The sequence below is a fragment of the Macaca thibetana genome, chromosome 7, assembly GCF_024542745.1.
Source record: "Macaca thibetana thibetana isolate TM-01 chromosome 7, ASM2454274v1, whole genome shotgun sequence".
NCBI classification, from domain to species: Eukaryota; Metazoa; Chordata; class Mammalia; order Primates; family Cercopithecidae; genus Macaca; species Macaca thibetana.
Window position 1 is genome coordinate 32,077,219 of NC_065584.1, and position 25,059 is coordinate 32,102,277.

The 25,059-nt window shown below is 44.4% G+C and overlaps 3 protein-coding genes across 3 annotated transcripts in view; 2 read left to right on the plus strand and 1 right to left on the minus strand.

Moving 5' to 3' along the window:
* Positions 1 to 25,059, plus strand: part of ACYP1 (acylphosphatase 1) — an 820,450-nt gene that overhangs the window by 316,292 nt on the left and 479,099 nt on the right. The window lies entirely within an intron of this gene.
* Positions 1 to 25,059, plus strand: part of TMED10 (transmembrane p24 trafficking protein 10) — a 553,877-nt gene that overhangs the window by 127,767 nt on the left and 401,051 nt on the right. The gene's annotated exons all lie outside the window — the stretch shown is intronic.
* BATF (basic leucine zipper ATF-like transcription factor) lies at positions 94 to 24,375 on the minus strand. Its single transcript, XM_050798922.1, has 3 exons — positions 24,055 to 24,375; positions 21,602 to 21,706; positions 94 to 624 (listed from the first exon to the last, which is right to left on the minus strand). Exons 1-3 carry the CDS (start codon positions 24,115 to 24,117, stop codon positions 415 to 417), a joined length of 378 nt encoding a protein of 125 aa, XP_050654879.1. The 5' UTR covers positions 24,118 to 24,375; the 3' UTR covers positions 94 to 414.

Here is a 25,059-nt window from a genome sequence, read left to right on the forward strand (position 1 = left end):
ACTAGAGTCCAAAAAACAAAGAAGGTCCCAACATCGCAGAATTTAGAGTGTCAAGGGACAGGGTGAAAGAGAGAAACTGCCTTGCCAGACTGGTTTCTTTTGAAGCATTTATTTAGAAAAATAACCCTTCCCTGCCCGCCTTGCTCTGTGCCATGGGACTTGAGCATCTTGCTTGATACTCTTCTGCATTGGGCCTGCAACCCACAGTGGTGGGGTCCAGCACACGCCCCCCGAAACGCTGCGGCACTGCTGGGAGGCTTTACGCCCTTCCAGTCGTGACAGTTCCCGTGTTCACTCCTTGTCCAGGCCTCTGTCTCTGGGTCTCCAGGTCGACAGGTTCCTCTGCGGGATGGGCGCAGCGCTGCCACAGTCTTTGTGCCCCTCCCGAGGCTCTGTTCTCCCCGCATCGGAAGCTCAGGGCTGGAAGCGTGGGGAGCTGACATGAGGCTGGTGGAAGCCGTGGGCGCTGTACACCACCTCGGGGGGCGAGGGCGTGCTGGCGGCTAGCACGGAGCACAGGGGCTCGTGGCTGTTCAGCACCGACGTGAAGTACTTCAGTTCCTCCGTGAGCTGCTTGATCTCCTTGCGCAGAGCCGCGTTCTGTTTCTCCAGGTCTTCGCTCTCCTGTAGGGGTGGGGATCAGCACCGGAGGTTAATGTTGGGGAAGGTGGCAAGGCGGGTGGGGTGCGGAGGGACGCAGGAGGGGCCAGATTAGTTGTTCACTAGCACAGTCATGGAGAAGGGCACCAGAGAATTTTCCTGCACGTGTGACTGTGTGCACAAGTGTATATATGTTTGTAGGTGAGTATGGGCGCATTTACATAAGCACATGGGTGGGTGTGCGTGTGTACACATAGATATGAGGTTGAACCATGTGAAGCTGCTGCTATTTGTCTGTTGTGACCTATAGGAATAGCAATTTCAGGCCGGGGGCGGTGGCTCACGCCTGTAATCCTAGCACTCTGGGAGGCCGAGGAGGTCGGATTGCCTCAGCTTAGGAGTTAGAGACCAGCCTCGCAACATGGTGAAATCCTATCTCTACTAAAACACAAAAACAGAAATTAGCTGGGTGTGGCGGTGCACCTGTAGTCCCAGCTACTTGGGAGGCTGAAGCAGGAGAATTGCTTGAACCAGAGAGGCGGAGGTTGCAGTGAGCCAAGATCCAGCCACTTCACTCCAGCCTAGGCAATACAGCCAGACTCCATCTCTCCCCGCCCCCAAAAAAGCAATTTCACTTGGTTCAACCTGATAGAGGGGTGTGTGAGTGTGCTCCTCTGCGTGCACGCATGCAAGGGTCTCTGTGAGGGTGTCTGTGCGTGGGAGGTGGCGGGAATATAGCAAGGGAAAGCAACTGGCAGGCCAGAGCCTAAGGAAATGGAAAGTCGTTCGTGAGAACGTCTTACACCAGTTTCACTCTTTTCCACTCTGTTATGCCACGTGTTCTCCAAAAGCTCCCAGTGTCTGCATTTCATCTTACAAATAAAGTCACTGGATACTTGTCTACTGCACCCAGATTCTAGAATGCTCAGGGTCTTTATAAATACTAAATGGGGCTAGGTGTGGTGGCTCACGCCTGTAATCCTAGCATTTTGGGAGGCGGGGGCAGGGGGATCACCTGAAATTAGGAGTTCGAGACCAGCCTGGCCAACATGGTGAAACCCTGTCTCTAAAAATACAAAAAAAAAAAAAAAAAAAAAAAAAAAAAAAAATCAGCCAGGCGTGGTGGCGCACGCCTGTAATCCCAGCTACCCAGGAGACTGAGGCAAGAGAATTGCTGGAACCCAGGAGGCAGAGGCTGCAGTGAGCCGAGATCATGCCACTGCACTCCAGTCTAGGTGACAGAGCAAGACTCCATCTCAAAAATAAAAATAAAAATAAAATAAATAAATACCAAATGGTCAAAGTCTGCCACAAAGTTCTGTTCCACCCTGTCCAGCCTACCAGAGAGCAGCCCGACAGTACTCTGGGGGTGTCCCAAGCCTGTGAGCTTCTCTCTTTTCCCGGACACTCTTTTCCCTGTTGCTTGGGGGAACCATCAAATACATGCTAATCAGAAAAATGCCTGTTAAGAAGTGCTGATTTCTGATCACATCATTAATTAATCAACAATTGCAATCTGGTAATTAGCATTTACTGAAAAGGAATCCCATCTTCAGAAAGCCCAGGAGATTGCAATTCCGTTATAATTTTAAGATTTATATTATTCGACTCAACCAAACAGACTTTCTCTGCTAAGTATTGGTAACCACAGAGGAAAGGCAAATGTCATTGGAGATGCAAATAAAAAAACATTTCAGTTCAAAAGGCAACCTGATATTTGGAGACCAGGTCTTACCTTTCTGGATCTATTTGGGTTAGGTCAGTATTTCCCTTGCCATATCATGAGAATTAATTTGAAGGCTTGTTAAGAATAGAATTTCAGGCCCAACCTAAAATCTAGGAATGTGAATCAGTGGTTTTGGGATTCAGGAAGTGAAGTCTGCAGATCTGATTTTTTTTTTTTTTTTTTTTTTTTTTTTTGTGTGTGTGAGACAGAGTCTCACTCTGTCATCCAGGTTGGAGTGCAGTAGTGCGATCTTGGCTCACTGCAACCTCTGCCTCCCAGGTTCAAGCAATTCTCCTGCCTCAGTCTCCCGAGTTGCTGGGATTGCAGGCGGGGGCCACCATGCCTGGCTAGTTTTTGTATATTTAGTATAGACGAGGTTTCACCATGTGGGCTAGGCTGGTCTGGAACTCCTGACCTCAGGGGATCTGCCCACCTTGGCCTTCCAAAGTGCTGGGATTACAGGCGTGAGCCACCATGCCTGGCCACAGATCTGAATAAAAAAAAATAATAATTTTATTTTTTAAATCCTAGCCACTAGACTACTAGGGAGGGAAATTTGGATTTTTAAGTAGTGCCACAGGTCATTCTAATGATCAGGCAAGTTGGAGAGCACTAGTTAAATGTTATTTTAAATTTCTTTTAATTATTCAAGCACTTATTAAATGCCTATTTGTTAATGCCTGGCTCGATGCCTGACACATAATATGAACTCAGATGTTTGTTGACTGACAGACTTATGACATCATCTGCTGGCACGAAGAAGGTAACTCAAAAATAGGGTGGGTGGTGAGCAGATGTAAGATAACTTGACATTTAAAATTTGCCCTAAATAGGCTGGGTGCAGTGGCTCACACCTATAATCCCAGCACTTTGGGAGGCCGAGGTGAAAGGATCGCTTGAGCCCAGCAGTTTTTTGTTTTTTTATTTTGATGTTTTGAGACAGTCTCGCTGTGTCTCCCAGGCTGGAGTGCAATGGTGCGATCTCAGCTCACTGCAACCTCTACTTCCTGAGAGCCCGGCAGTTTAAGACCAGCCTGTGCAACATTATTGAGACCCAGTATCTACAAAAATAAAAAGAGAAGAAAATTAGCATGGAGCACCAGGGGTTGGAGGCTGCAGTGAGCCATGATCGTGCTACTGTACTCCAGCCTCAGTGACGGAGTGAGGTCCTCTCTCAAAAAATAAAATAATAAAATCAAATTTGCCCTAATGAATCCATCAAGGGCATGAGCTGTAAGCTAACGAGGTTAATTGGTTATATTGTCAATCATCTCAAACCCCACATCCTGGCCGGGGGGGGTGGTGGTCTTTATTAAATGGCAGAGAAGCATATACCAACCACAGCCTTGCTCATCAAGCCAGGTTCCAGCATCTGTGAAGGACAGACACACGCATGCTCAGCCTCAGCCTGGCATTTCTTGAATGGGACTCTGAGCTAGAAAGTGTGCCAAGGTCAGTACAAAGGAAGCCCCTCTAAAACGGGGCAGAGGAGTTACCAAGAGACATGATGATGGACTCACAGCCCTGCCTTCTGCAAGGTGTGGCTGGCTCATTCATTTTACCATTTGGGTATTTCCTGGCACATCCCAGAAGGAGGGCATCCCCTCTTTACCGAAAGGTAAGATAAAGCAACATGAAGAGACTAGGGGGTGTTGGTAAGACGGGAACTGGGGGCCGGGAGTCCTGGCTCCTTCCTCTAGCCCTTTTCTTCGCCCCCTCTGAGAGTTTCCACTGGTGACAACATTTACTGTAAATTCTGTGCTCTGAAGAGCCTGGGCAAACCCCGAGGTAGAAGGGAGGGCCGCTCTGACCTTCTCCCCGCCTAGAGGCTGGCCCAGCTTTCGGGAAGTGACAGCGGGTCCTTCCTCCCTAAGCAAGCTCTGCTGAGCTCACTCTAGCTCTCTCATCTGCCTCCCCCTCCCTGGCTTGCAGATCCCTGGCTTGCTCTAGGCAAAGTCTGTAACCGCTGCCTGCTGCCTCTAACCAAAAAACCACCGCCAGTGATAAGAAACTCGTCTTTACCTTGGGAAGCAAGACTGCTTCCTGCCAGGGCCCCCAAGAAACCCGCCCTGCCAGCCCAGGGACCGTGCAGCCAGCCTGACACTTGTGAGAGAAAGAGTTTGACTTCCCTTGCAGGAGGAAGTGGCTGATCTGGGGCCTTGTCCCTCCATGTCCCCGCTATTGCCCAGTCCACTCTGGCCCTCCTTGGGGCATCATGCCCTGGAAAGGGCTCACCCAACTGAAGGGACAACTGGCAAAGGTGGCGTGGGAGCAGCTGTTTATCCAGAGGTACAACAGTGACATTCCCTAACAAGGAGGGCTGGACACCTACAGCACAGTGAGGCGGGGAGGAAATGCAGCCTCTCCCATATGCATGTCTTCTGCTACAGAGAGGGGCGGGGGTGAGCCTGCATTTGGGCATCCACGTACCCATCTTTCTCCTATTCAGAATTCATCCAGGTCCATCAGACTCCTCACAATAACGCTCTGTGTGGGATAGGGAAGGTCAGCTGTTATTATCCCCACTCTACAGATGAGGACAACTGAGACCCTGGGACAAACCTACACCACATACCCTCCAAAATGACCACAGACTGGTGGCAGCTGTGCTGTAGGATTCGCCTCAAGACACTTGTTTTCTCAGAAGTTCAGAAACTTTGAGTGTTTGATGCAAAGACTCATTGCTGGCCAGGGAGGGGCAGAGCAGGGCTTGGCTCGGGGCCCTGTGTTCCTTCTGTCACAGACTGCTTCCCCCGAGAGACTGGAGACGTGAGTGGGCAAAGGTCTCCTGAGAACACTAGAAAGTTGGCCAGGTGCAGTGGCTCACGCCTGCAATCCCAGCACTGTGGGAGGCTGAGGTGGGCAGATCTCTTGAGGTTAGGAGTTCAAGACCAGCCTGATCAGCATGGTGAAACCCTATCTCTACAAAAAATACAAAAATTAGCCGGGTGTGGTGGCACATGCCTGTAATCCCACCAACTGGGGAGGCTGAAGCAGGAGAATCACTTGAACCTGGGAGGTGGAGGTTGCAGTGAGCCAGGATCGCACCATTGCAGTTCAGCCTGGGCAATCGAGCAAGACTCTATCTCAAAAAAAAAAAAAAAAAAAAAAAAAAAGGCCTTGGCTGCTCTGTGGTCTTCCAGGAGAAAGCTGGGTCTCAGTTTTGGTGACCCACACACAACACAACACAAGATCCCTGAGTCGCTCACATTCTTCCAATCATAGAGCTGACCGTCTGCCTCCTGGGCTGCATGGAGAGGGGGCCACCTGGCCAGATACCCTGGACAAGGGCTGACTCGAGGCCAGACCTTCCTCCAGATGCAGAGCCAGGTCCTGAACTCTTGACCATGGTGAGCTCCATCAGCAGCAAATGGGAATAGGGAGCTTGGGCCCGGGTCTGACCCTCAGTGACTCGATTTCCCTATTCAGCTCCAGTTGCCTCACTTTAAAACAGAAAGACTGGACCAAAATAATGATTCTCCACTCCATCCACACACTGGGGTCCCCTGGGGAGCTTTAGCAATCCTGATGCCTGATTCTGATCTAATAGGTCTAAGGTGTAACCTGGCTCAATTTATATGAGAAAGGTGGATAGAAACCAAATTTTTTTTTTTTTTTTAAAAATAGCCCAGCTTAACTTAACTAACATTTATTTGTTTATTTATTTTTTGAGACAGAATCTCTGTTGCCCTGATTGGGAGTGCAGTGGTGCAATCTCAGCTCACTGCAACCTCTGCCTCCCTGGTTCAAGCAATTCTCACTACCTCAGTCTTCTGAGTAGCTGGGGTTACAGGTACCTGCCAACACACCCAGCTAATTTTTTGTATTTCTAGTAGAGACAGGGTTTCACCATGTTGGCCAGGCTGGTTTTGAACTTGTGATCTCAAGTGATATGCCCGCCTCAGCCTCCCAAAGTTCTGGGATTACAGGCGTGAACCACCTATGCCTGGCCAATAACTTTTATTGAATACTTCCATGTACCAATCACTCTTTTAAGTATTTTACGGTTATCATTACATTTGATATTTTCAACAAACTTGTGTGGTAGATAATATTATCTCCGTTTTACAGAAGATGAAAAACTGAGGAACAGAGAAGTTAAGTAACTGGCTCACGGTCATGCAGCTTGGAAGTTGCAGCACTGGTGCTTGAATTGAGGCACTCTGGCTTCAGAGTCTGTGCCCTCCCTCCTCTCTTGCCTTTAAAGTCTGTTTAAACGTTATACTGTTTGACAGTTCTCTCCTGTGAGATAACTCCTCAGCCCAGTTGGCTTTCCAGTTTTATCTTTCCTCTTTTCCCACCTCAGGCAAATCCCTCACCTGTGGGGTCACTTGATGCCACCTACCTCTATCATGAACCACAAGCAGCTTGGGGGTGGCTAAGGAAGAGACTTCCTGGGGGTGTGGGAACATTCTGGGAAATCCCCTGCTGGAGGGGCTTAGGTGGGGGTCACTCAAAGGGTGCTTCAACAATGGGGAATCCCCAGGCAGTTCCCTCACCCACAGGGAGCCATTAGGAGCGAAGACCAAGGACAACGCTAGCATTTCCTAGCTGGGCTCTGGCCGGGACTCTCCAGACACTCTGAGCAGGGCGGAGGCTTCCTCCCTGTCAGCTCCAGTTTAGTGTCTTGACCTTCTCCTTGCATTTTCTAATCACAATTTCCAGAAGGGTGAAAATAGTCCCTGTGTATTTTCTCCTCAACAGGACATGGAGTCATTTATTGGCAGAGTGACCTTTTGGCTCCCACCCACACTTAAGTGGCATTCGAAGTTTATCCCTCACACCCAGATATATGTTCAGGCTCCCTCAGTTACCAGCCCCTGTACGTCACATGCAGAGGGTGGAGCCTGCCATTCCTGGAGCAGGCTTCCGACTGAAAAGTATGACTCTTCCCAAGCGGGGGGAGCATCTAGGCCCACGTCTCCCACCATTCCTGGGGAAATCCACCCCAACTACTGCCTCTCACCTTATGAAAGGAGAAGAGGAATCACCAAACCACAGATCTTTGCGCTGAATAATACACGTGTGTGATTCTGGAGGAAACTTCACTTTCATATCTTAGAGCTGAAACTCTAGGGCCATAAGCAACTTTGTCATTAACAGATGTTTGGCCACATCAGCCATGCCCTCAGGGGCCTGTCTAGTCACAGGGTTAAAAGGCTATTGCCTGGTCCTTGGTTTTCAAGACTATGATTTCATTGCCCTCAAATGCTAAATAACTATAGGTTGGTTCATTCAGCGTCCATCCCAAACCCCTTCTCCCTTGCCTTCCTCTAGGAAAACTGGGAACAGAATTGCTAAAAACAAAAAACAAAAAACAAAAGAAATCCAGCTGACCTTGTAGCTAGGGGTAGCTGTGTGACAGAACTCTGACCAAAGATACATAAGCAGAAGTACCTGATGGGTGGGAAGGAGGTGGAGGCAGAACTTCCTTTCCTACTAAAAAGGCACAGCCTGCTCATAAGGACAAAGGCCTCCTTCCCTTAACATAGACTGATGCCCAGAGGCTTGGCACCCATCTCACAGTCTAGACAGTGAAAGCCTCATACTGAGGATGGCTGCTCAGAGAGAAGGAGCTTGGTTCTTCCTTGCTCTAGCCTGGTCTCTCCACTTTTGAACTTCTTGTTACATGAAAAGTAGGCCATGATTTGTTGATTCCTGTATTTGATGGCTGGTCTATCACTTGTCTCTGAATGCATGCAATCTTGGCTGATACTGATGCTTTAGGTTCCAAAGGTTACCACTAGCAAGGTTATCAATGTTCAAAACCAAACAACAAAACAAATAATAACTGCCATCAAAGCAAGGGTTTGAATAGTTTGTTTTGTTTTAAGCCATCAGGCCACTGTATCTGACAGAGTATCTGGGTACTTACCCACATAATTGCCCCACACTCACTCCACACATTCTGCTCACTCCACACATTCTACTCACTCCACACGTTCAGGTACAGACCTGATAGGCTGCAAATGCACTGCTTCTGATTCTCAACCCTGGCTGTGCACACTGCCAGCACCCGAGAGTCTTAAACAGCCTGGATTCCTGGATGCCAGACCCCCAGAGGTTCCAATTTAATTGTTTTGGAGTGGTTGCAAGCATCAAGACTTTAAAAATACTTCCTAAGTGAGCCTAATGTGCAGCAAATCATATTCATAGTGGATTCCTTTTAAAAATAACATAAGGCCAGGTGCAGTTGCTGTAATCCTAGCACTTTGGGAGGCTTCTTTGGCAGGAGGGTCATTTGAGCCCAGAAGTTTGAGACCAGCCTGGGCAACATAGTGATACCCAATCTTTACAAAAAATTTAAAAGTTAGCTAAGCACAGTGGCACACATCTGTAGTCCCAGCTCTTTGGGAGGCCAAGGTGGGAGGATCATTTGTGCCTGGGAGGTGGAGGCTGCAGTGAGCCATGATTGCACCACTGCACTCCAGCCTGGGGAAAGAGTGAAACTTTGTCTCAAAATAATAATAATATGACATAACTATGTAGCGTTTGATTTTATTACATTTGTGCTATATTTTTACATATTTTAATTTATTTTATCATTGATAGTATAATATTTAAAAATTTAAAGAGTTGGGAGACTATTTCTAGTTTAAAAAATTTTCTAAAACAAAATATCCATTTAAGCACACTACTATTATATTCTTAAATTGATGAAAACAATTCTAAATAGTCCAGCACAGTTCATTCACATAATGGAAAGGCAAGAGCTCAGGGATCTATTCATGTTTCATTAATTATAACTTTAACTGTTTCCTTACCCTTTACATTGCTGAGCTCTGTGAGGGCAGGAGCTATTACTGTCTTCACTGTTTTGTCCTCAGTGACAAGGACAGTGCCTGCCACAGAGTAAGTCTTCGATCAAATCACGTTGCTTGACTGACTTATAATCTGGAATAATTTTCCAAAATCTGAGATGTGCCTATGAAGAAGGGTCAACTGAGTAAATTTGTGACATCCATGAGAACTCCTAGAGAGTGATTAACATACCACTCAAACACTTTAACAGCTTCTACTTTGTAACTCTGGAATACTTCCAAATGAATCCAAGAGATTCATTTTTTCAAAAGGCCTAAGTCAAACCTCCGTTTATTCCCCAAACTGAACCAATAGGGTGGGAGTGGCAGAATTACAACCATTTTAAGAACTTCGTCATGTCATTTCCGTAGTTCAAATTTTACCCTCCCCATTCATACCCAACAAAGGAGACTTGACCAGTTGTGAAAGGCCAACCCCCTGAAACAACTGATATCCTTAAAGAGTTTATAAGCAACCAGAAAGAAGAACGTCTGTGTTCATGTAGGATAACATATCCGATTATTTCTAGGAAAAGGCCGGACTCTCTGCATTAAACAAAGGAACAGTGTAAAAAAAAAAAAGACAATATTGCTTTGTTCTTACATTTGCCCTCTCAATTAAACTGTCAAACAGCCCAGTGAGGTGCTCTTGATTCTCGCCTTATGATCAGAGTTTAGGTTCAGAGAAATCCCCCCAGGCAGGGTTTGAATTAGTTGGGTCCCCACCACATGCCCCATCCAGTTCCTGCTCCTAGCAGCACAATTGCCTTTTTTATTTTATTTTATTTTATTTTATTTTATTTTATTTTATAGACAGGATCTTGCCCTGTTGCCCGTGCTGGAGTGCAGTGGCGCTATCACAGCTCGCTGCAACCTCGACCTCTTGGACTCAAGCAAACCTCCCGCCTCAGCCTCCCTAAGAAGCTGGGACCAACAGGTGCATGCCTGGATATTTAAAAAAAATTTTTTTTTGTAGAGATGGAGTTACGCTATGTTGCTCAGGCTGGTCTCGAGCTCCTGGCCTCAAACAATCCACCCAACTTGGCCTCCCAAAGTGCTGGGATTACAGGTGTGAGCCACTGTGCTCAGCCCCACAATTGCTGTTATTACTGAGCTCCTCCTCACTCCCTTATGGTCTTGAACTTGGTCTCCGCCCTACCAGGCACTTTTCTGACCTTTGCCTGGCCTCGCAGCTTGGTCTCAAGGCTCTTTAGGCTGAGATCACCCTCTTCCCAGATCTTTCCAATCTCCTCTTTGATTCACCTTTGATCTCAAACGCCAGGGCTTCAGGAAGGCCTCCCCTGATCGCTGCCCCAATCTCCTCCCTTAGACACTTTCCACATTGCATGATTTCATCTTCTTTGAAGCACTTTACACGTCATGTGATTAGTGTGTTTATTTGTTTGTTTTCCAGCCTGACTTCCAACTGACTATAAGGTTCGTGAAATCAGAGACTCAATCTGTCCTGTCCCTGCAATATTCTCAGTGCCTAGAACAAACTGTACCTGGCTGATAAATATTTGTTGAGTAGATGAATCACTTCTGCTGATCTCAGCTCTAGTACTGATAATATGGCCTTTGCTTTTTATAATTTTCTGTGTCACACTACTCTCTTAATGATAAGACATATTCTTATGCCAGCTGAGTACCCTATTTTAGTTACAGGGTCCTCAGTTGCAGGAAATCACATTTTGGTCATAGGAACCCAGTCGCCTCTGCTTGACTCTGAACTTTCTCACTTCTTCTGAGTTTTCATGAGAGCTCCATGTCATGTTTCTTGGTTTCCCTGTCTAGGGTGACCAGACATTTACTGGTACACCTGTTGTCTTGGTGTAATATTTACAAGTTCCATCTTCCACTCTCAAAGTATTGCTTTTTGGGGTATAAATTATAAGGTCTCCTAACAAAACCTGATCCCCAAATTCGAGCTCAATAATATCCTCCCTGTCCTTGTACTTGATGTCCTCCAGAGTTCCTTCAGCTCTCTGGCCATTTTCTTCTGTTTCTTTAAAAATAAAAAAATACAGCATAACTACATTAAAAATATTTTTTAAAAGTTAAAAACACCCACGATCCTAGTCCCTTAACACAGCTGTTTTCATGTACACACATTGCGATCTCATCCTTTTTTTTTTGAGATGGGGTCTCACTCTATCACCCAGTCCAGAGTGCAGCGCTCACTGCAGCCTCAACCTCCTGGGCTCAAACGATCCTCCCACCTCAGCCTCCAGAGTAGCTGGGTGCAAGCTACTATGCCCTGCTAATTATTTTTATTTTTTTATAGAGACAGGATCTCACTATGTTGCCCAGCTTGGTCTCAAGTCATCCTCCTGCCTTGGCCTCCCTATATGTTGGGATTACAGGCATGAACCATCCCACTTGGCTGTCTCATCTTTTTGAACAAACATGCATACTTATTTTTACAAAATTCCATTCACAGTACACATACAATTTGAATTTTGCTTTCTGTCATAACTTTATCACATCTACATAGTCAACATAAATTTTAATGACCACATCATCAAATTGATGATCCACAATTTACTTAAAGTGGTCTTCTAATGTTGGACATCTTGGTTGCTATCAAATTGTCACTATTAAAAATAATGCTGAGATGAACATCTTGATGCACACTGGGTTTTGTCTCTGTTCAATGATTTCCTTGGATAAATTCCTAGGAACAAGATGAATGAGGCGAAGGAATCTTCCCAATCCTGAGAAGTGTTACTGAAAAAGGGTCATGTCAAATATACAATGTCACCAGTAGCATATGCTTCTATCCATTTTGCTACAGCCTCACTGGCATTTAGGTGTTATAATTTTAAATAATTTACTTGTTGCCAGTTGGCTTTATGAAGGCTTCTTAATTTCATGTTAATGTTACAAGTTGTCAGGTATTAAGGAGAAAGAACAACCTTCCATGTGTCTGTCTCCTTAGTGTAGCATTCTTAACTAGGACTGATTTTGCCTTTTCAGGGACATTTAGCAAGTTCTGGAAATATTTTTGGTTGTCAAACTAAGCAGGATGAGGGGGCGTTCTACTGGCATCTTGTGGGTAAATTTTATATTTTACAAGGCACAGGACAACCCCCAACAACAAAGAATTATCGAACTCGAAGTGTTAATTCCACTGGGGTTGAGAAACCTTGCCTTAGTGTGTATTGTTTTCATAATCAGAATCGGAAATTAGGGTATTTTCATTTTGGTAGGAAAAATATTATGTAAGCTTTCTGTTCATAGCCTCTGCCCACTTGTCTGTTGGAGTCCTGATGTTTTGCTTTATAAGATTTTCTTTCTGTAGCATAAATATTAAACCTTCATTTATTTATTTTGATGCAAATGTTTTCCCCAATATGCCACTGCCCTTTTAAATTTTGGATTGCAACTTTAAAATCTCTTTTAAACAAAGAAACATTTCCACTTCGGCCACTGTCAAGCTTAGACTCACTCTTTTTCTGGTCTCTTGTTGTGTAGCCATATGTTTTGGAGCTGATGAGTGCCTGGACAGTTCAAGTGTTCTGGTTAATCGCCTGCTTCTTGGCCCACCTTAGCAAAAGGCCTTATGTAAACACCTGCCTAGTAAAGCTCTGTTCAGCAAAGTGGCATGAAACAAAAGCAGACTGGTGGGAAGGCAAGAGGTTTGGGCTCTTGAGTGTCATCCATTTCCTCATTGGAAACATGGCAGGTCACCCTAGAAGATCTCTGAGTTCCCACTTAATTCTGAAATTTTATCAACAAGGTAGTATGACTATTAGGATTGTTATTCACTCCACAAGCCATCATGTGAACCCATGGTGGAACCCTCTACAGATATCTCACAGTCTGAAGGCGACTTTGTACTGTGGACCCCACCCACTCCTCCTAGGAAGCAGAGGACTAGACTGAGTTCAACAGAGGAGACTAAGAAAACCTCTGAGAAACTTGCGCAGGGGCACTCTGGGGAGACTCTCCCATTCTGCTCAAGAGAAGGAAGTCTGGGTGCTGCTGAGAATAGCTCCATCAAGACGTCTGCTGAACAGGCAGCTGTCAGTTTGTGACCTAGGACCATCATTCTATGTAGACAGTTATTCTTTTTTTTTTGAGATGGAGTCTCACTCTGTTGCCCAGGCTGGAGTGCAATGGCGGGATCTCAGCTCACTGCAAGCTCCGCCTCCCAGGTTCGTGCCCTTTTCCTGCCTCAGCCTCCCGCATAGCTGGGACTACAGGCGCTGCCACCACGCCCAGCTAATTTTTTGCATTTTAATAGAGACGGGTTTCACCGTGTTGGCCAGCATGGTCTTGATCTCCTGACCTCGTGATCCACCCACCTCGGCCTCCCAAATAGTCATTCTTTACAGCATTAAGACCAGCATGGAGCTGGACTCCCAATTTCCAATATGCCTCCCAAAAGTAGCCACACTGACCTGTCATCAGTAAGACAAGCAGTTAGGGGTGGTGGATTCCTTGACGTGTTTTCCCTCCCTAAAATAGCCTAATTTTTTAAATTCTGATTTTTAAAATGGCACCTATTCGTTATAATAAAAAAGAGAGAAAAGTACCAAGAATAAGATGAACTACCCAAACTCAACTACTCATAACTGCTATTAGCATTTTGGAGACTATCTTTCCAGACACCTCTTTATGCATGCAACCATGCCCAAAACCCACACATTTTACATGAAAGGGTTATACTTTGCATGCTCTTTGTAATTTGCCTTTTTCACTTAATGCTATGTCACTGACATCTCTCTATGTTGATAAATACAGATCTACATAATCATTTTTAGTGCCAGCATAATTTTTTTATTGTATGAATATATCATAATATGCTTCATCTTCTATTGTAAGCCACCTGTCAAGTTTTATAGCATTGAAAAAGTATTTACTATTCACAGATGATGAACTAAACATCTTTGTAAATTATTTTTTCTTCAAACTCTGTTGTGTCAAAGGTAATTCCTGTGAAAGATGTTAGAAAAGGTTTCAGTTGATATATTGTATCATTTGATATGCCAATTATACCTATCTATATATAGTACCTATCTATATCGATATCATTATATATATGACATATATGATATCAATTGTACAATTGATATACTGTATTGAAAGTAAACATGTCCTTACTTTCTTGACCAGGCCTGATGATGGCTGGGGGATAGTGTAGATTTTGGAGGCTGTTGCTTAAAAAACAAAAAAATAAATTCATGAAGAGATTCAAGGAAAATATAGGTTAGGGAAGATGAATACATCTGCATCAGAGTTTGAATAAAGAGACAGTAAAACTTAATGGTTAGGAAAATGGGTTCTGAAGTCAGACAGTCCTAGTCCCAAGCTGTGTCATCTCCGTCAAGTTACTTAGTACAAGGAATTATAAAATACGGCTTTTATGCAGATTAAATGAGATGCTGCAGGGAGAGCACCTAAAGCACAGTCGTTAATACGTAGTCATTTGTTCAATTAACATGGTTTTTTCTTAAAAGAATTTCATAGCAATGGAGACAGAAGGGTCGCATCTCTTTCCATAAATAGTTCACTGATTCTACATTGAACTTTTTAAGGGTGGAACTAGCCTGAACATTCCTGACCTGTGACTTATCTGTGCCAGCAAACTTCATGGCATGGTCTCCCAGAGAGAGCAAAATAATTCCAGGAGTGATATAGGACTGTAAGCATCCTTCTCTGCCTCCTCAGAAGGCCAAGAACAATAGTGCTACCCTAATATCTTTTCCTCCATTACTTGATATTCCTCCAATTGTAAATACTGTATTTCTCACCGTGTTAGCTCAAAGTTTCATTTAATGCATAATTTTTACTCATTACTTTTCTGTCACATATGACAAAGCACAGCCCTGGAACCTGTAAACCTCTCTTTTTTCTTAAACAGGTGTGAGACTCCTTCAGGAGGCAGCCCCAGGGAAGCACCTGGCCCACTTCATTCTAAAAGAGTACCTAAATCTCGAGCTTTCAAACTTGGCTGTTACTCTCACTTGCTTTCAGCTCCATCCACCAGGCCAGATTTGACTTGTCAACAGCTCCGCTCAGGGCTAACATTGCTATTTGCCACTGCTCCCGGCAACTCTGCTAATTTTAGCCTTTTCATGAACAAAGCTTCGTAATTAACCTCAGCTGTCTTTTCTATTGATCCTGGTCTTTGACTTGAAATCCTTCCAGCTGTACAGCACCAGATAGCCACTACCAACCAACCAGGATGGCTACACAAAGGAAACGGATTCACCATCTTTTATCATATAGCATTGGCACCAGATAGCCACTACCAACCAACCAGGATGGCTACACAAAGGAAACGGATTCACCATCTTTTATCACATAGTATGTGGACCTTAGAATCACTCAAATCCCAACCGACAGTTGGTTCTCCCAAGGGCTGAGATACTTATGTATGATGTTCAAAAGATAATGTCAAGATTGAATACTCTTCCATGTCATGATGGAAGATTATTAAATATTTGATGTCAGAATTAGAAAAGAAATCATCCTAATGCATGTGTGGTAATGATCAATGTTGAGAATTTTGATATCTATATTACAAAGATAAAAGCACATGATAAAAAATCCCACACTGTATAAAAGGTAAAGAATGCAAAGTATCTCCCTCTTCCTTTAGATCTTTAGTCCTACTTTTCAGAAATAAATATCATTAACAATGTTTTATAATCTATTTGAAAATGTTTGCATTTATACTTATGCATATATGTACCTTTTTCTTTTTATTAAAAACACAGAAGGGGCTGGGCGCTGTGGCTCACACCTGTAATCCCAACACTTTGGGAGGCCAACGTGGGCAGATCGCTTGAGCTCAGGAGTTCGAGATCAGCCTGGGCAACATAGCGAGACCCTGTCTCTAAAAACAAACAAACAAACAAATAAATAAATAACATTAAATTAAAAAACTAATGGGAGCAAACAATGGACTATATTTATACCTTTTTAACTTAAAAGTACAGAAACTTGATAATCTTTCCAGATTAGCACATTCAGATGTAACTCATTATTTTCACATCTCTACGATATTCCACAGAAAGGACAATGACTTCTTGAATCCTTTATTGATGAATTTTTTTTTTTAGCTTGTATTCAGTCTTTCCTATAAGAAACAATGCAGCAATGATTATCTTTACATGTACAGAACTGTATGATCTATGGATTTGTTTGTGAATATACCCCTGGATGTCAAATTGCTGAGTCACAGGGTATGTGCACCTACAATTTAGATGGACGTGGGCAAATTGCCCCCTGCCGGGGTTATGCAGGCTCTACTACTAGCTGTGTGTGATGGTGCCTGCTTCTCCATTGCCTTGGCAACACTGTATCAACAACACGTTTCACCTTTGCCAGCCTCACTGCTGCTTTAATTGGCATTTTCCTAACTAAATAAGGTCTACCATCTTTTCACACATTTATTTGCCACTTAGTTCTCTTTTCTGTAAATTACCTATTCATAGTCATTGTTCATTTTTCTTTTGGGTTGTTAATCATTTCCTATTCATAAGAGCTCTCTCATATAGTAAGTAAACATACCTTTTTTGGTCATATGTGTTAGACAGATATTTTTCTTCAGTTTGTCATTTGCCTTCGATTTTGCATACAGTATTTTGATCTATATAGCAACTTTTACTTTTTATTAATAAAATTAATGTATATCAATCTTTTCCTTTACGGCTTCAGGGTTTTAAGTTTTATTTAGAAAATAATTATTCATTCCAAGATAGATTGTTAATGGTTAATTGTCTTTTCAAGTTTCTTTAGCTTCCTTTTTAAAAAAAATTTAACATTTAATCTGTGTGTATGTGTGTTGTATAAGAAATGAAGGATTCAGCTTCCCCTCCCCCCCCAAGTGATTAGCCAATTGTCTCAACTCTGTTGAATAATTCAGCTTTCTCTTATTGGTTTGAAATGCCATCCTGGTCATTTTGTATTAATTAATTTATTTATTTTGAAATGGAGTCTCACTCTGTCACCCAGGCTGGAGTGCAGTGGTGCTATCTCGGCTCACGGCAACCTCTGCCTCCTAAATTCAAGTGATTCTCCTGTCTCAGCCTCCAGAGCAGCTGGGATTACAGGCATCTGCCACTATACCCAGCTAATTTTTGTAAATTTTTTAGTAGAGACAGGGTTTCACCATGTTAACCAGGCTGGCCTTGAACTCCTGACTTCAAGTGATCCACCAGCCTCAGCCTCCCAAAGTGCTGAGATTACAGGCGTGAGCCACCGTGCCCAGCCCATTTTGTATTTATACTTGTGTCTTAGGAGTTGAAATATGTATTTGGGTCTTAAAATCTGGATTTGTTTTTGGGTCTGTTTCCATATTCTATCCTGTTCAATGTTCTGTCTTTTCCACATTGTTTTGATTTCTGTATTTGTGTTTCACTTTAATATGTTGGTCAGTTAATCTTTTTTCATTACCCTTATTCTTCAGAATTTTCCTGGCAATTGTCATATGATTTTTTTTCACTGGAAACTAAGAATAGCTAATCCAGTTCTTGCCCAACTCCCAGAAAACCCTATTGGGTTTTTATTGGAATCACATTAAATTTATCAATTAATTTAAAGAAAATTGCTAACTTTACATAGGTATATCTTTACAATTATTTGAATCTTTTAAAAGTCATTTAGGATACTCTTCATAATTTTTGTTAAATTATTCCTTCCTTCCATTTGTTGCTGTCATTGGTATTATAAACGGGACCTTTCCTTCCATTAATTTCCTAATTGGTTATGTTTTGCATATAGGAACGTTATTACATTTGTTTTAATTTTAGAAGCTGACTGCATTCTCTTATTATTTTAAAAAATTTTTCAGCTGATTATCTTAGATCCATTTATTAGCTATTGATATCTTTTAGAAACTAACTGGTCAAGTTATGCCTTTCTCATTTTTAATCAGCGCCTGTACTATATGTAATGAACCCTATAGTTGTCTGCAGGAGAAAAGGAACTAAGTGCAATGGGTGCTTGCGTGAGATGCTCAACGAAAGGAGAATTAAAACAGAATTAGATTGTTCATTGATGTCACAATTACGAAAGGAATCACCTGATCCATTTTATGTCAGAGATAGTCAAGGCCAGGGATTTATAACACAATCATAAAAAGAGGCTCTCTCCCTACTCTGTCAATTTTTAAAGCAATCAGTGTACAATGTCTTGGTGCCAGCTATTTATAGGACAGATACTGAAATGTTGAATAGTAAGCATCCCATACTCTCACTAGAGGAACAAGATAATTGTTTCAGTATTTTAAGGTTGATAATAGTGACAGCAGTTGAAACTAAGATAACATCCCAGTGTATACGAAGCTAGAACCCTAATAGGAATGTGGTCCTTGTTTGATATGGTACTCTCAGTAGTTCCCAAACCCTCATCTGTAAAGCACTGGTAGGCGAGTCCTATGACCATGTCTGAGGGCCAGAGAACAATCCCAGCATGTGGAACCAAGCATGGATAGGAGTCAAGGGCAAACCACACACTGAACCCTGACACTGGTGGTAAACCAGAAGACTTTTCACCTGAATCTCAGACATAATTAAGAGGATAATGGATGGAGAAGATGGGTGATTGCCATCTCGGAGGAAAGGAAGATTTCAAACCACAGCTAAACCTCCTATTTGATGGTGGCAGATTGAACACACTGCCAAAAGCTTCTACCTGAAGCCAAGAAACATAAGTTGCATTGGCGGCAGTCCGCAGGCTTGCTGCGTCAACTCTGCTGTGACCCACTCATCAGGCAAAAGGTAAAGACGATGCTGTAGTGTTCAAAAGAAAGCAGTGGGGGAGGAATCTGTGTTCAGATGTGGGGAAGATGGGAACATCCTAGGGACTGAGGCTGGGGTGTGGCTATGGATATGCTGATTATATGACTTGGGGCTCTGTGAACTCTCAAGCTCTAGAGATTATCCTAATGTCACATGACTTGTAAAATTAGATGAGCTGACTCTTTGGGCTCTGACCTTTGTCTTGGAGAGGGAGAGAGCTGAGTCAGTGTTGAAAGCCTTGCCACAGCAAAGACACATCTGTGTCACCCCATTAATATGTCCACAAGGGGTTGCATTAAGACCAGTAAGTTGAATTTATAGGGAGGCCAGGGTGCAGCTTAACATAGGGAAGACTCTTCTGTTCATAAATTAGAAGACAGGAAGATCTCTAACCCTAGAAGTGACCAGACATACAAGGGGACCATTGGCTGGAGGTATAGCAGAGAAGTCTGAAGCATCAAGCTTATGTCTGAACTTTAAAGCCTTTCAACCCTTAGCTTCTGTGATTAAATATACATAAAATGGATATATGTTTATATATGTAATGTGTATGTGTGTATGATTTGTGATTATTTATCTTGCTTCTTATAATAATTATTATTACCTTTATTATACTTAAATGTTTGTGTATTTATGAATGACAGGCATTGTGTTGGGCTCTTTAAATGCACGACCTGTGTAGGGTAGTTACCGTCATTTTCCACTTTCTGGATAAGGAAACCAAGCCCAAGGGAGGCCAAAAATATCTCTGTCACACAGATAGGCAGCAGGGCTGGGATTCAATCCCTGTTCTGACTGCCAAGCTGCTGAACTATACTCACTCTCCACTTAAGAAAACAAGTACACACTTACAAAGCTTACAGCAGTTTGTCAGTCTCAGGACACTGTCTACTTGTACACAAGGAAGATTTTATCCTTTTAAATTTTGATTGGTCTGTTTGCTTGCTCTAAAGAATACTGAATCAGAATTAGACTCTGATAGAGAAAGAGGTAAGGATCATAGATGTTCAAGCTTAAGATGGTAAACCAGAATGTGGGGACACAATGAAATCACGGAGAACATACAAACAGCAGAGCCACCAACAACTTGACGTTCGGACTATTGAGCACAGTTAGTACAGACTTTCTGTTCATTCTTTCTTTCCAAAAAGTTAACAAATAGTTGTGAACTTGATGTTAGTGTGCAATGGAGGGTATGCTGAATACATTTCAAATAAAACGCAAGCACCCAATCAGAGCTGTTGGTGCAGTCTGCTCTGTTTCTTACAAAGCTAAAAGATGCATTCTTTCCCCTAAAACTACATCTTACTTACCTATTCTTGATACGGTTAACACAGTTATTCTAACTGGCTGATTATCATGCTAATCTTCCAAATAAATACAAGCTTATTCATTTTTGGTGCCAATTGCACTTTTTCCATGGAAAGGAATTGCTAGGCTCTTAGAGGTAAGGGAATGTTTCTGGAGGAAGGGTAGGAAGGTAGAATTGCTAGGGAAGGGGATGAGGGGATGGAGAGAAAGGAACTAGTGAAGAGTTGGTTGAACAAGAACCATACTGGGGGCAGAGTGAAGAGAGGTAAGGTGGTAAGGCATGAGCAATGAGGAGAAAGCAGTACTTTATGAGGGGCACAGCCAGAACCTAGAAACACCATCTAGGGCCCTAGCCACTGGTGGAACTGCAGTCCAGCACTGCTCAAGGCCCCGGACTGCTCAAGCCAGACGTCAACGCTTTCTCTAGAAAAATTTGGAACTAGAGGCAACTCAACTAGGATGGTGATCATCCCAGATAAGTGCACTTGAAATAGAATGTTTCATAGACCCCTTGGGGTAGCATTAAAGACAGAAATTTCAAAATAAGACTTTAATAATGCTCTGAAAAGAGGAATCCAGTGCAGTGCCCTGTGGACCTCCTTGTGTCAAATGCAGGGGCATTTGGGTGTCTGCCAAGGGATGTGACTACATGTGGTCCTTGCACTGCGAGATAATGGGCCACCCCCAAAGCACTTGATACCTTCTAAATTGTTTCCCAGTACAGCTCTGCCTTCTCCTTTCTTCATCCTTCTCATGAAGGATGGAGCACCATGGAGCACTCTCTGGCTGCCCCATCCCTGAGCAAGTGGTTCTGCCTTCAGCTCGGCCTCTGGGCTTCCCACACTCAACTCACCTACACCTTGAGCCCTCCTGGGGTAGAAAGGCCCATTTCTCTGTTCAGCCTCCTGGCCCATTCCCTGCTACAGAGCCTTCTGGTTTTTTTTTGAGATGAAGTTTCAGTCTTGTCACCCAGGCTTGAGTGTAATGGTGCGATCTCGGCTCACTGCAACCTCTGCCTGTTCAAGTGATTTTCCTGCCTCAGCCTCCCGAGTAGCTGGGATTACAGGCACGCATCACCACACCTGGCTAATTTTTTGTATTTTTAGTAGAGACATGCTTTCACCATGTTGGCCAGGCTGGTCTCAAACTCCTGACCTTAGGTGATCCACCCACCTTGGCCTCCCAAAGTGGATTACAGGTGTGAACCACCATGCCCGGCCTACAGAGCCTTCTTAAAGCACTCGCAGGAGAGCTTCCCTTCCCCACCTCACCCCACAGCCCTCACCCTCCACTAACCTGCCCCACATACACAACCCCATGCAAGCAGAATCAAAACTATGGTCCAAGGGTTCCCAGATGGTGGAGGGCAAAGCCTAAAGCTCACAAGGATGAAGGCTGATCTGAACACTTACCAGATGCAGGGTGTCGGCCTTCTGTGTCTGCCTCTGTCGGCTCTTCTGGGCAGCAATACGATTTTTCTCCCTCCTCTGAACTCTTCTCACATCATCAGATGAGTCCTGGGAAGCAGAGACAGAAAGGATTACACGGGTCTGCTCCTCCCTTCTGAGCGAAAGCAGGCTCTGGTGGTGTATGGTATCCGTCCAGCCATCCTTCCATGCCTTCGTCTCTGCACAACCCCTCCATCCCCCTATTTACCAAAAGCCTGCACCCGAAGGAGAGCTCTTCTCCATGCCTGGTTACACATCCCCAGGTCTCTGACTTTTTGGACCAAAAGCTACAGGAAAAAGGCAAGAGAACTTGAGGCCTTAATAGAGCTGTATTTGGCAAAAAAAAAAAAAAAAAAAAAAAAAGGTTAAGGCGATGAAGTGTGTTTTATCACCTCTCCTCTGTAGGGCTGCTCCACCCTTGCCCTCTCACTTTTTGGCCTTTAGCCTGTTCTTGCTGCTCTTTTAGCTGTTTTCTTTTTCTCAAACTTTGTTGAGCGCCTACTGTATGCCAACCTCTGTGCAAGTGTTCTTTCAGAGATGCTCTTGTTTAATTCCCTAATGCTGTGAAGTTGATATCATCATTTCCATTTTATATGTGAGGAAACTGAGGCTCTAAGAGTGTGCCCAAGGACTGCCGGTCATCTGAGAGTGCTACATCTTCTGGTGCTGAGCCCGATGCCTTTCCAAGACCCTTCCCCCACTGCACCCCATGTGGTCTTCTGCTGCATTCCTGAGCTGAGGCGCATCCGAGATCTGCCTCCTCTTTCCCTCCATTGTGCTCAGCCACTGTGACATTCCCCATGGCCCCAACACAATGCCTGGCACATCAATGCCAAAAAGAACGTTAAAGGTGGAGGTGACCTGGCTGTGATGGGTAGTAGATGGGTGCTTGGTAGGATAAGGGGATCTTTGGGTGTTCTCTAATTACACCCAGAGATGGTCATGTCCTGTGCCTGGGCAGAGAGGTTAGCTCCAGTTCCCCCCCAGATGCTGCAGCATAGGTGTAGGAGTCTTGGCAACTCATGCCCTGTTCCCTCCCACATCCCCCACAGGCTAGAGGGGCACAGATCCAAGGGCAAAGCTTTGGGCTTACTGAGTACTGGGCTCACCAACATATCCAATACTTTCAGGCCATTGTGGTAGGAGGTCATTGGCATAGATACGAAGGAAGTGCTCTTCCTCTAAGGGGGATGGGGCACCAAGTTGCCATGGAAGCCATGAGTAATTTCCTTCCTAAGAAGAGTACAAACTTCCAGGCAGTCAGAGCCACTCTGATACCATCTTGAGCAGAGGACTGGATTCTGTGCCTTCTAGAGGTCTCCATCCAGACTCATCCCAGCCTGCTGCTCCGTTACTAGAGGCTTAGGATACATGCCCTATGCGATATTTATATACTTTTATTTTGGCTTCAGCATTTTGAAAGCCCTCCTGGATACCTGTGCTAAGGAAAGAATGCAGTTTTTAAAAGATGAAGGTGGAGAACATTTTAACCCACGGATACATGTTGGATGAGAAAAAGGAGGACTTCCTATAGCAAGGGATGTCAAGAGTGTGGTGCAAAACAAAACCCTAGAAGCTGTGAGATGGGCAGGGCACTCCTTTTTTGGTAATCCTCAAGCTAAAACCTTTGGACTTGGAAGTCACAATCTAGACTCCAAATGCTCCCATCATCCCTATCTCAGTCTCTCTGGTTTCCCCAGGGCTAAGATGAACTACCAGCAAATGTCTTCCAACAAATTTCCAGAGCCACCTCCTCATTCATTTCCTTGCTCCTGTCCAGAAGCCACAGGGAAAGAGGTATTGGCTGGACCTCTAGCATCGCCCCTTGCTGGCTGTGCTAGCAACAGAGGCAGTGCCCCAGCAGAGAGATCCTTCTATGCTAGCCTGGGTTTCTCCTCCTCCTCCTCTTCCTCCTCCTCCTCCTCCTCCTCCTCTTATTCTTTTTTTTTTTTTTTTTACTTTTCCCTGACCCGTTTTCTCTCTTTCCCTATTGGCTGTCTCCTGGGAAACTACATATCTAGGATTTGAGCTGTATGCCAGCAGCCCACTTGAAAACTCCTCTCACTTTTCTACAGCCTTGGAGAACAGTAGACTCTTTTCTCTGTGTTCTTTGATGTTCATCCCCCTCTTTGCTTCCTAGAAAGCTTTTTAGGGTGGCAACCTCAGTGAGGCAGAGGTGATAGGCAGCCTTGGAAAATGGAGAGAAAAACGGACTTTGGCAGAATAGGTGGAAGGAGGAGGATCTCTGCCAATATGCACAGCTTAGTAGCAAATTCCATGTCTTAGGTCTAACAGAGTGCCCGTGCCACGAGCCACTTCCTCCATCCCCAGCTCCCTGGGCAGGACAAGGAAGCCTGGGTCTCTTTCCATCCCCCAGGAGAATCAGAAGGTAGGAGAGAGGAAAAGGGGGACTCTACCTGTTTGCCAGGGGGAGGAGAGCGGCTGAAGCTGGAGTCACTGCTGTCGGAGCTGTGAGGCATGGCTGAAATCTTCCGGGCTCTCACACTCAGCCCCAGGCACCTCTGGGCTCTCTTGTCACCAGCTGGGCTCCCTTCCTGACTTCTCCTGGGCCACCAGCCCACCACCCCCTACAGGTGCCTCCTCTGCCTGCCCTGTAGCCACCTCCGACCCCTGCGTCCTCCTCACTCTGGGGTGCAGAGGGACTGCTCCCCAAAGGGACATGTCGCTCGCTTTGGGGCTTGCACGCTCTCTCTCTCTCTTGTGGTTTCTGGTAACTCACGCTGGAAGTCACATGGGCGGAAATTTCAGCAAGTTAGAAGTTAGAGAGAAAAATACATATCTGGGAAAAGACCTACAGAATTATGTGAAAGAAAAAAAAAATACAGATACCTTCCGACAGTTTGAAAGACACAGCAGCCCTCTTCAATTGATGAAGATAAAAGAGAAAAACAGCCCAGGCAGGGAAAAACCCCAGCCAGAATTAGCAAGTCCGTCTTCTGTCAACATGGGCAGAGAGGAGAGGACAACCAGGAAAATGTTTCCATTGTCACACGACTTTTTAAACCAAAATAAAACAACAAGACTGGGATTTCTTTCTGGTTTTCAGCTGAAAGCAGCTGCTCACCCATCTTGTCTTTCCTCACCTCTTATAGTCCAGCCAGCCTCGGGGTGGTCAGGAGATAAAACAATCCAAGGGTATTCTCCTTTCCTGACCCTCAAACACAGGGCTGTGGGAGATCAGAAAGCAATGAAGGAGGCTCTAGAATGGCTGCTCTGAAAGCCCATGAAGCACCTCTGCTGTTTGGCAGGGAGCTCACACTCTTTAGAGAAAAGATGCCTTCCATACAGAGCAGCTCGAGACAGGCCCTGCATCTTTATGATTCAAGGTCACCAGGTCAGAACCCAGAATGGAGAAACAGTTAAAAAAAAAAAAAAAAAAAAAAAAAAAAAGTTAAACAAAT